Consider the following 12,307-nt stretch of genomic DNA (forward strand, 5'->3'; position numbering starts at 1 on the left):
CACCGCCTCCCCTCGCCGCCCGTGGCGCACGCCCGCCGCCGTGCCGTCGCCCGCCCCCCGCCTTTCATGCGCGTCGCCTCCATCGCCGTCCCCGTGCCTCCTCGTCGGGACTTCGCTGCCTCCGCCCCGTCCGCGGGCTCTGGCAATTGGGGTTTGAGGTATGAGCTCGTTTCCATCCACTGATTGAGTTAAACCCAACTCACCGGCCTCCGCAATTTCTGGCTCTAAATCCGCCCACCCCCCCCTCCTAGCAAGGAAATCCCCCTAGCAACTAGAACCTGGGCTCGAATTTCTCTTGTCAGGAGTAGGCGGCATTAACTCGATGGATAATTAAGCTAGGAGGGCCTCCTGACCAGGCCTGCGATACTGGCCGATTCAGTCGTTGCTTGTAGAAATTTGCCGCTTGAGTCCTAATTTTGTAGCAAGCGTCTGCTCTAGCTGCACCAGGTCCAGTATGTAATTTTGTGCTTACTTGCTCCCCAGTTGTGTTGTGACTGTTCTCAGCATTTAAGCTCTTGAACACAAATTGAGATTCGTGAAGCTACCATTTCCCTGGCCTTTTAGTGTTTTGTAACAGGGTGTTTACTGTCACTCGTCTGCTTTGTGAGCTGAGACCTGATTATGGTTTTCTCCAGATGATGGCCAAAGGATTTCTAGCCAAGAGTGATAATGCAGGGACAAAGAAATCTCCCCTGCAAATCCAGATGCTGGAGAGCTTTTATTCTGGTAGGCATGTGCTAGTGTTTCAAGCTCCTTTCCTGCTGTCATGTCTTATTTTTTGTTGTTCAACTTTTTGTTCTGTGGCTAAAAATTTCTCGATCCAGAGGTACAATATCCGAAGCCGGAGGATCTGACAGAGTATGCGGCATCTGTTGGTTTGACTTACAACCAGGTCAGAATATGGTTCAAAGAGCGGAGGCGGAAAGAGAGGAGACACATGGAAGCTGCAGAGGTTCATGTGGAAACACAAGCTAGTGCAAGATCAAATTGGCCTAGATGTAGCAGCAGCAGGTCTTCCAATTCAAGCCAATCTCCAATGCAAGGTATTGCGGGTTTGCAGCCCGAGGATGACATTACTCTTGGTAGGAGTATGAGCCTTGTAGGAGAGAAACACACACTTCGATGAAAGTCTTCCGCAAGGATGGTCCATCTCTTGGGGGTGATTTCGATCCCCTTCCTGAAAGGGCACATGTCCATGTCAGGGGTCTGTCTCTAGTAGCACTAAAGTTTACTGAGAAAGTCATTTATCATCATAGACATATCTTTCTATCTATGTGTCCCAATAGGTTAAACCATGCAAAAGACCTAATTAAGCTTAATCAATCACACAGTTCTATTAACAACTCTGGTAATTGTCTCATTTTTTGTTTGGTAGGTGTAACACTTCTTATGTTCCATCTCAAAACACTGCCATTTACTGTAATTGTTTATTTACCATGCCATGTAAGTTTCATCCTTCTCTTTCGGCCATGCATTCCCTCATTCTTGTGTCCATCTCAAAACAATACTAATTGTGTTAACGAGTTAGCATGCTATGGAAGTCCCAACCTTTTCGTTGGGCTTCACTCATTTGTAATACGGAGATTGTATCGAGCATCTTGTGCTTGATTGTGTTCGTCCTATTCATTTGTGCTTCAAGTTGTGGTTGCTTTGTAATGGCACTAAACTAGACTTCTGGGTAAACAAGGAAAGTAGAATTAGCAGGATCTGAAAGCACCTTCAATCCCCATTTGATCCTTTCCAACACTAATGCTGCTAACATATTTTGCATACTTCATGTTCGAATTGCATTCTGTAGATGTGGTTAATACCCTCACAATATCATGTTGAATTGATTGGTGCTGTTTTTAATAGTTGCAGATACCACAGGACATCATTCCTACCAGGATCAAAGCGTTTTGAAGAAGAGAAAGGTATTGCTTAGGCTGCTCAAGTGTTTTCATTTTCATTTCTAGCACAGCTTTTGTTTCCTGTTGGTGCCGTGCCTCGTCTCACTGTGTGTGGCTAATGACGACTGGTGCTGATAGTCAGTATGGTCAAGCATAATTTTTGGTTTTCTGTACCAGAGCCTTTTAGGAAAGCATAGTCACTAACTCACTATTCAGGCTAAGTACACATTTTCATTGTCGTTTCTAGCACATACTTTTTTTTCCGTGTTAATTATTGTTTACTGGTTGTTGCCATACCATTTGGTGCCATCATGTGTGTACAATCTAAAAAGCACGGACACGGGGACGGAAAGACGGGGATACGCATACATAGACACGGGATACGGCATTTTTCAAAAAACAACCATTCGGGGATACGGCAGGGTATATAAATATACAGAAAAAATAGCATGTAATAAAAATTTAATGATAATTTTTAGATCAGAGATTTTGTACTGGATATATGTTTTTTGTCAAGGAATTACTGGATATATGTTGCCTCATTTCTATTGATAAAAGACTTTGGGGCAGCCCATAGTCCATACGAACCCTCCACTCAGGCCCATGTAGCTCTCCACTCAGAGCCCATATATGGTCCAGTTCCTGAAACCCTAGACTAGTCAGCTCCTCTAGCCGTTCTCTTCTTGTTTCCTCCAGCCGCCTGAGAGCTGCAGAGAGCAGAAGAAAAGACTGAGCCGCCGCTTATATCTTCTTCCTCGCTGCTGGTTGTAGTCCCCATCTTTCTCCCCGCCCGGTCCTTCTTCCTTGTCGTCGAACGCCTTGCTATCTTCCTCTCTGCTGGATGGATGTTCTTCGTCTGGGGAAGAGCTGGGCTTGGGGGAAACAGCGGCGTCGAGCCGGCGACCAAGAGAGGCGAGTCCAGGCAGCAGCAGCCTCCAGCCTAGGCTGCGGTTGCGAGCTGGATCCCGAGTCCCCATCGTGTCCACACCGTATCTGATGTATCCGATTTCTTTCCCCCTTTTTAATTTGGAAAAGATGGGATACTGCAGGATACGTGTATCCCGGTGTATCCGCGCGGGTCCCCGTATCCCCCTGTACTAGGACGGCATTTTGGCAGTTTCTGCCGTATCCATACTTTGTAGTGTACAATCATGAGCTACTGTCATCTTCTGTGCTGAACTGCTGGTAGTCAGTCTGATCCAGCATTATCTTTATTTTATTATCAGGCCTCTTTTTTTGTAATTAGAACAATGGATTCTGGAAACTTTTGGGCCAGGATATACAACACTAAATCCCATGTATTTTGTGGGCGATGCCCCCCACATTTGAATTGGTATAAAAGATTTACAGTCCCTGCCTTAGTATCACTTTTATTCAGCTATTTGCCGTAACAATCTTTCTGAAGGCACTCTAATGTTCATTTTTATTCGGTTAGATGTAAGATTAGAGATCCACCGTATTTGTTTCTTAAAATTCTTGTGTTATTTTGTCAGTTGCTGATTGACAAATTATTTTAGTGCCTGAGATGAAGATGCTGTTAGCTAAACTGACCTTTTGTGCTTATTGTGCCTTTTTGTAATTGTAATCCATGTTAATTTGTTTCCATTTGTTATATTGAGACCTGTAACGTCAGGTGCCCACCTTTCTAAAAAAATGTTCATCTGCAGATCATGTCGCCTACTGCTCAGAGATCCACTTTGCCATTTGAGAACAATGATCCTGTGAGGAAGCATGGAAAGGGCAAAGGTTTAATGACAGTGTGGCATGCAATGTATTCCCAAACTGCAGAAATTCAAGATTGCTCCAGTTTCATTGATGAAAGTGGTTGCTTGAGGTCATTGAGACCATTCGAAGATTTTGGTGGAAAGCTTGCCCAAGTAAAGTTGCTTATTTAATTTGGTCTGATACAGCCTATGTTATTTGAAACTTTATTAGTTGTATATTCTGAATTAGCAACTCAGAATTTCCTCCTTTTAACCTTATGTGCAGAAACAAACTTTGCCACGGAAGAAAGTAAACAAAAAGAGTAGACCTGCACCGAGTAAAAGAAAGGTAAGCTTTATTACTTGGAGAAATCCACATATGGAGATAATGAGCTAAGTTTTAGTCCTCTAGAATGCGAATCTAGACCTGTAAAGTTATTAACTGGCGGTCATTTGGAAGGAAAGCATTTTTTGCTGTTGCAATTTGACCTTTTTAATCTGGTTAAATGAAACTTAATCTGCCTTTTGTGTAGTACACTAATGGTGATTTCTCGCTATTTTAGGTGACATGTGGCAGAGTTACTGATTTGAAGGAGCATCCTCTAGTGGAGTGCCATCTTTCAGTTGATGAATCAGAATCCTCAGAACTACGAACTGAACATGCTACTTTAGTTGATGATGAGGAGCTTGAGCTCAGTGAGCTACAAGCAGGTCCTAATCCGTTAAGATGTTCAGCTCATATTTCTTCAACTGGGAGACATGGCTGCCCCCTTTGTAAAGGTTTGCAATATCATCTTCTACCTCTTTGTTCTCATTTTTTCCAATATAAGCCAATTTACTTAAGCATTAGTGCTTCTCTTGCAGATTTACTTGCCAGGTTTCCTCCAACAAGTGTCAGGATGAAACAGCCATTTCCCACAAAACCTTGGGAGTCATCACCTGAAATGGTGAAAAAGCTCTTCCAGGTTAAATGCAACACATTACTTTGAGAATACATGAGTAGTATTATCATCATTAATGGAATTTACCTTAGATGAAATGAAAAAAAGCTCATGATCAGTCTGTCCAACTTCTATATTCTATTAACTTATGGAATTTACTGTATAGTGAATGATCATACATGTCTTGTGCTGGTAGTGGAACAAGACTGGCTTCAATAATCTTTTCATACTGGTACCAATTTTGTTCATGAATCCAACCAGTAGTTTACCGGATTTAGTTGCATCTGGGCAGCAGGAATATTAGACATGTCTCCTATAATATAATTGGTTATTTTGTTTGGAACATTAATGGCCTAAGCATGTTGTTAAAAATCTCAATAGCCCATATGTACATGGTTAACTGAAAAATTCTTTCTTCCTTCACTTATTGTTTGTGTTACTGCCGTGCTCGTAGATTTTAGTGCGCCCACCTTTCCTCAACCAGTTTTCATGTTGAAACTGTGGCCAGCATCTGTTAATTCGAAAATATTCTTGGCAGGTTGTCCGGTTTGTCTACACACATTTTGGTAGTATGGATGTTCATCCCTTTACGTTTGATGAGTTTGCACAAGCATTCCATGACAAGGTGAAATTTTTGTTAAATCTCCCTGAAATTGGTATAATTTTCTGTATTATTTTCTTACTGTGCAAATGTGACCTCCAGGACTCCTTGTTGTTGGGGAAAGTACATGTCAGTCTTCTCAAGCTACTTATGTTAAACACAGAAAGGGGCAGCGGCAGTGTGTTTGTACCAAGATCGTCTAAAGATAGCAGATTCTCAAGCTTTCTGAACTTTGTGAGTTTTGAAATGTGCTGTACACTTTAGTTCATTTCAAAGATAGAATTACATTGTGCTTATTCTAGAGCTATTGTGCTATGGCGTCATTTCAGCATTGTCAGACAGTTCACAGCTGAATTTTGAATGAGTGGAGAACCTAGTAGTAGGTTCATTTTATTAGTTTTTGTCAGTCTGATTGTACCTTGTTGGGTATATTTATTTATGTTAGCAGAAGTATTGGCGAGTTTGTTGCACATTGTGTTAAGTTTATAGTTCGAATATAATGCTCCATTCAGAAGTCAAAGTATATGGTCTTAGACTAGTGCTGGAGTTGAGCAATTTGTCGAGCGGTTTCATTACCATGCACTTTTTTTTTGTTATGCTCCTGTTCCAGTCTACTCTGGATATCAAGTTAATGATTTCCTTGAAGAACAATATGGGCCTACAGGGTCTAATGAATGACAGCGTAGGATGGATCGGCTTTGTTTTCTAGTAGCACGTGGCTACTGACTTGTGTTCATCGTAATTCATTACATTGAGTAACAGTGATCGTGCAATAGCCAATAAGTGTGACATCAACATGATCCTTATCTTTCTATATGGTCTGATAAATCATACTACTTTCTGTGAAGAAACTGACTATGCTATTCTTCTCATATTTACATTTATTTAGTTCCATGACTTTGTCAATTGCAGCACCAAACTTCTGTTTCAGTTGAGGTGTTCGTCTTGTCATACTCCGTTTTTACTTAGTCCATGTATTAGCTTTGGTCAAAGTCAAGCTTTGTAAACTTTGACAAAGTTTATAAACAAAAGTATTAACATATACAATGACAAATCAATACCATTAGATTCATTATTGAATGTACTTTCACATCATCTAGATTTGTTATGGTAAATGTTTATATTGTTTTCTGTAAACTTGGTCAAACTTTATGAAGTTTGACTTCAGTCAAATCTAATATGCAGAGTAAATAAAAACGGAGGGAGTACTACCCATAGAATGCGGACCAGAGTCCGAGTTTCACTGAGCAAGTAATTGTCTTGCTTTCTTTTCTTATAGATTCGACGGGAGGTAACTAGATAGAGTTCAGACTACTTGATGCTGCTTCATTAGGGTGAATGTCTTGAATGGATGGATAAGAGAACTGTCATCCTGCATACCTGCTTCCTGTTTGAAGAACTTATCTGAAAAATGAAATAGCTAAATGGTTTGCCTCTATGTTTCTCTTTCAGGTTAGAGAACAAGAATTCGATGTGAATTTTTGGATCAAATCCCTGAATTCTCTTACTTGGGTTGAAATACTACGCCAGGTTCTGGTTGCTTCAGGTTTTGGTTCAGATCATCATATGCTGAATCGGAATTTCTTTAACAAGGTACTTAATGAGACACCTCACTATTCTAGATCTAACACTTGTATGTGGGTGTGCATGCCTTTCTGGTTACAGCTACCAATATTTGTATATATGCTGTAGCAATAGATTCCCCCTACAAGTACTTATATTATGTTTCAAAGTAACGTATATCCTTTTATTCAATTATAGGAGAAAAATCAAATGGTTAAGTATGGGTTACGTCCTCGTACACTGAAAGGTGAATTGTTTGCACTATTGTCTAAGAAAGGAAGCGGTGGGTTAAAGGTTGCTGAACTTGCCAAATCACCACAGGTAGTATCAGAAATAAACTGTTCATATTGATGATAGCTGGCCTTCTGTATATACTTTTGGTTGAGTATCTCCGTGGCATTTACTTGATTGTTCTCTTCAGATTATTGGTCTTAATCTCTCTGGCGCATCAGAAGTAGAGCAGCTTATTTTCTCCACTCTCTCTAGTGACATCACATTGTTTGAGAAGATTGCGCCTTCTGCATATCGTCTCCGTGTTGATCCTCGGATTAAAGGAAAAGAAGATTCTAGATCAGATACCGAGGATTCTGGAACTGTTGATGATGATGGGGATGCTAGCAGCAGTGGTGATGAATCTGATGGTCCACAAGAGAGTTATCCTGAGCATGAAAGTAGAATTATCAGGTGGAGACAGAAAAACGTACATAAAAATATGAATAAATGCAGTGAAATTGATGAAAGTTATTCCGGAGAACGATGGCTACTGGGGTTGATGGAAGGCGAGTACTCAGACCTAAGCATCGATGAGAAGCTGGATTGCTTGGTTGCTTTGATAGATGTTGTTTCTGGTGCTGGTTCTGTTCCAAGGCTTGAGGTAACCTTCACTCTTTTCTGGTATATTTCAATTGCAACATCTCATCTTTGTTCAAGGCATCATTGCTTAAACCTTACTCCCTCCGACCCAAAATAAGTGTAGCAGTTTTGAGCTAAGGTTAGTTCAACCTTAGTTCAAAACTGCGACGCTTATTATGTGGATCGGAGGGAGTACTGAACTTGCAAAACGACCATCCAGGACTTAAAAGGATCATTATTCTTTTTTCATTATTGTTAATGTTGCCCTGTATGACGTTTTCTGGCTGACTATAGTGCTCTGTCTTGGTAATGTAACTACATAAATAGTTTGGATGTTCTTAGAAGTGATCAGATGAGATAAGAGAGCAAGGTCTCATTCTTTAGAAGATTATGGCATTATTTCAGTTTTTTCTTTTAAATCATCCACCCATGAACCATTTATGCAAATTTACCTCCACTGAATTTTCTTCTTTTGTTGATGTGCTTTATTCAGTTCTCCACAACTAACATAAATGATCGCACTTATAATTGATTATCCTAAGTTCCTAACTACACTATGATTGTGTCTCCTTACGGCTTAGGCAGAATTAGGAGAAATGGACATTTTAAGTAGATACTACTTTCATTAGGATATGTTAAGTGGATAGTGCCTGCCTTAGGTTACCGTATAACTCATTTGAAGTATTCGAAGTGAAAATACATACAATAGCCAGTGCCATTCTCAGTTGTTGGGAAACTTAATCTTGGATAATTTTGTTGTGTTCATGTTCCAAATTAAAGCTCAGCCTTCATACAAATGTTCTATTCTCTATTTGTATGCCCTGTTGGAAAGCTGCAGAATCTTATATTATTGTTTTCTACCTTTCATAGGAACCACAAAGTGTCCTGTCTAACATACAGAGAGCACAGTCGCATGCCTCAGGTGGGAAGATAAAGAAGTGTACAAGAACCATTTATCAATCTAGTGACGAGTACTTAAATAGACCAGGAAGCTCGCACAGTTTTGATTCTTCCATGCAAGGACAGTCAGGAAGCCTGAGGAGTCAGGATTACATTGCCGACTCTGGAGCTAACGAATCACCCACAGGATTTGCACATCAGCCACAAATTGTTCTCTTAGGATCAGATCGCAGATATAACAATTACTGGCTCTTCCTTGGCCCTTGTAGAGCAGATGATCCAGGGCACCGTAGGGTTTACTTTGAGTCCTCAGAAGATGGTCACTGGGAAGTGATAGATTCACCACAGGTTGCCCACCTGCTTAATTTGCGTAGCATCTAAATTTGCCTCTTATTTAATCACTTGAGGTTAAACTTCCACAAATAAAGTTACCGGCTCTTTTTTTGTTTGCATTGCAGGATTTACTCTCGCTGTTGTCTGTCCTAGACATCAGAGGCACCAGGGAAGCTCATCTTCTTGCATCAATGAAAAAGAGGCAATCATGTCTTTTTGAAGGCATGAAAAAACACTTGGAAGATGGGTGTGTAGTTGCGCTCACAGCATCATCTGATTCTTCTCGTTCCGAGACAAGCAGTGGAAACAGATATTCACCCAAGCCAAGTAGTGGAGATGGAGCTTCACCCCTATCAGACATTGACAGTGCTTCTGTTCCAACATATCTAGCTGGTAATCTTCAAAATGCATCATCTGCAATAGGAATTGGAGTTGGGAGGAGAAGTGATGAGAAGATGTTGAAGTGGGAAAGGTTGCAAGCGTTAGATAAATGGATCTGGACTTCTTTCTATTCTTCCCTTACTGCTGTTAAGTGTGGCAAGAGATCATTTAAAGAATCACTCGTTCATTGTGAAAGTTGTCATGATCTGTATTGGAGAGATGAAAAACATTGCAGAATATGCCACTCTACTTTTGAGGTTGGTTTTGATCTTGAAGAAAGATATGCTATACATGCGGCAACATGCAGGGAGCCTGAGGATTTGTACGATGTGCCAAATCATAAAGTTCTTCCTTCGCAGCTACAGGCACTTAAAGCAGCCATTCATGCTATTGAGGTGAGTACTAGAAAATGGTTGTTCTACGCAGAGTTTAGTGTCTGGGATCTACTTCGTTAAGAAACTATGATACATGGTGACTCAAAGTTGAGTTATGTTGCTGTATTGGATCGCCATTCACTTGTTTGATCACAAATAGCATATGTATTTCATAGCAGCTTCTTAATCATATTTTGTCCTCATTTTGTGTGTGCTGATGTAGGCACGCATGCCTACGGCAGCTTTCACTGGTTTGTGGATGAAGTCTTCACACAACCTGTGGGTTAAGCGGCTGCGACGGACATCATCATTACCAGAGCTTTTGCAGGTCAGTATCTTTTTCCTGTTTACATTGTAATATCAGAACATTCATTCAGTTTCAGGTAATTTATACAATATGCACTGTCTTTTGTTTTGCCATGTTTCTTCCCTGCAGGTTCTTGTTGATTTTGTTGGGGCAATTGATGAGGATTGGTTGTACCAACGCTCATCAGCAGTAAGCTTTAGTTCATATGTGGATGACATTACTGTATACTTTCAAACGATGCCACAAACGACGTCTGCAGTTGCACTCTGGGTTGTCAAATTGGATGCCCTCATTGCACCTCATTTGGCACAAGCTGATTCTGGCAGAGGATTAGGCAAAGGGTCCATACAGACAAGTATGTATTTGGCTGATTCTCAATATTATCTACTCCCTCCGTTCTGATGAATAAGGCATATTTCGTTTTGTTAAGACAAGACTTTGACCAACAATTACTCTTTTAATATTTGATTTATGTGATACAAAATCACTATCATAACAAAGTACTTCCAAATACGAATCAAGTGACACAAATTTCATGTTATATAACGTTGTAACGAAGCAACATACGCCTTACTTTTGGGAATGGAGGGAGTAATGTTTAATATGCTTCTTATATTTGCGATTTGTCTTAATTTACTGCTCCCCCGTCCCATAATATAATATCGTTTCGCAAGATAAGCTTGCAAAACGATCTTATATTATGGGACGGAGGGAGTACAATCAATGCCTTTGTTCCTATGAAGCACTTGCCTTTGAAATTATTATCAGAACAGCAGCCTGGAACATAAATGATCACATGAGCCCAGCAATTATTCAACAGTACCAGTACTAGAAACAGTATTAGGGAAACCTTTATCTGATATATATGCCGTTTGTGACTGTATGCCATCCTCGTGTGTGGCTATACTATTCATTCTAGCTACTCCTTCAGAATTTTGATGCTAACATTTTTTTCAGTGTTGGGTCATTCCTCCAATAATATTTTGTGTATTATACAATGCAGGAGCGTAGGCATGCTTGAGATAGCTAGGAAGGTACTAGATGGATTATTTTGTGTGGTGCCCCAGCTGCCACCACTCTTTTTTTTGCATCAGTTTCAATCTTTCGATTGATGCCCGCGCTTTTTCTCGAGGCGAGACGAGCATGATGCCCTTTTTTTTTGCCTTCATCTTGATGCCTTCAGCTTTGAGGTTACGATCTTGAACTGTGCAGAAGCCACGGCATCTCCGTAGGATGGTGTGTGTACAATAATGTAAACACTAAGAAATTCTTTGTTAATAATCATTGCTCCGGCTTTGTAATTTCCTTTTTGTACTCGAAGTGGTCAGCGAGGCACCTGACTGGATAACACAATACCTAGTTTCATGAAATAGAAGGGCTATATAGATCTTTTTGCCAGTTTGCTAGGTTGGGTAGGTTGGTAGGTCTTCTGGTTGCAGGAGAACATGGCGCCCCGCTGTGCTACTTTGTGCATTCCCGTTGTGCTTCAGGACATTGTGGAGCTTGTCTGCTATTGGTATTTTTTGCGTTGCATAGTTTTGATATTTATATCCGTGGGTTTGCCGCCAGGGCACTTCATATTTTTTATTCCTAATCATTAAAGGACTCGGAGGAAATTAATTAGAGAAAGGATGAAGCCTGAAATGAGCATCAATTTTGCTGAACGCAGCCAGTTCAAAAATAATGCTACAAAGACCGTACGCATTTTTTGGTGAACTTTGACCGTCAATTTGACTAAATAAAGTCAGTTTGACTAAACTTCTATGCCGCCCAGCTTATATATTAGTACAATTGTAAGTCCAAATATATCTCAAAATGTGTACGAACCTTGTGAACAGAAAATGCAGCTGAAAGGATTTTTCACTAGGTTTCCTATTATAAGAGAATTAAAATGCAGTAGTTCATGTATGATCTTCTTTCCGAACCCTGCTTGACTCAATAAGCGAGCCTACGTTGGGTCTTATGTTCCAGATAATCAAGTTAAACTAGATCATTGATGGCGCGCGTTGCTGTGCCCATCTATTTATACAATGAAATGATAGAAATTTTGATAAATATATGGCCATATGAAATAATTGAACTTGCTTAAATGTAACCATACATTAGTTTTTTTAGTACCATAACCATACATTAGTTGGTAGTCCAAGAAAATCTTTTATATATATACATACACTCGGTAAAAGCAAGGTCACATATAAATTGACTTGGTATAATAGTATAGACAACAATTTATATAGTAAATACAACTAATCGGTACAAATAATGAGATAATAGGCAATAAGAAATAGATTGCTTTCATGGTGCATAAATGAAATCTTCAAATGCCTCTACCGAAGAGCCACCATGTTTGGAAACAAAAAAGAATTATGTCAGCCTAATGCACCTGGCTATTTCTTGTGGAGGGCACACATTCGTAGGACAACACCTAACAAGGATTAAATTAGTTGCAATACCAAATAATGA

At 40.1% G+C, this 12,307-nt stretch overlaps 1 protein-coding gene across 1 annotated transcript; it reads left to right on the forward strand.

Annotated features, from left to right (window-relative positions):
- The first annotated feature begins 18 nt into the window (after positions 1–18).
- On the forward strand, positions 19–11,355 carry LOC119267256 (homeobox-DDT domain protein RLT3-like). Its single transcript, XM_037548616.1, has 18 exons — positions 19–158; positions 636–726; positions 825–1,043; positions 1,861–1,913; positions 3,557–3,766; positions 3,879–3,941; positions 4,156–4,372; positions 4,457–4,557; positions 5,072–5,158; positions 5,237–5,368; positions 6,587–6,727; positions 6,896–7,018; positions 7,119–7,571; positions 8,420–8,797; positions 8,908–9,558; positions 9,761–9,865; positions 9,974–10,199; positions 10,848–11,355. Exons 2-18 carry the CDS (start codon positions 636–638, stop codon positions 10,853–10,855), a joined length of 3,258 nt encoding a protein of 1,085 aa, XP_037404513.1. The 5' UTR covers positions 19–158; the 3' UTR covers positions 10,856–11,355.
- Positions 11,356–12,307: the final 952 nt, after the last annotated feature.

Source organism: Triticum dicoccoides, chromosome 3A (assembly GCF_002162155.2).
Source record: "Triticum dicoccoides isolate Atlit2015 ecotype Zavitan chromosome 3A, WEW_v2.0, whole genome shotgun sequence".
Lineage (NCBI taxonomy): Eukaryota > Viridiplantae > Streptophyta > Magnoliopsida > Poales > Poaceae > Triticum > Triticum dicoccoides.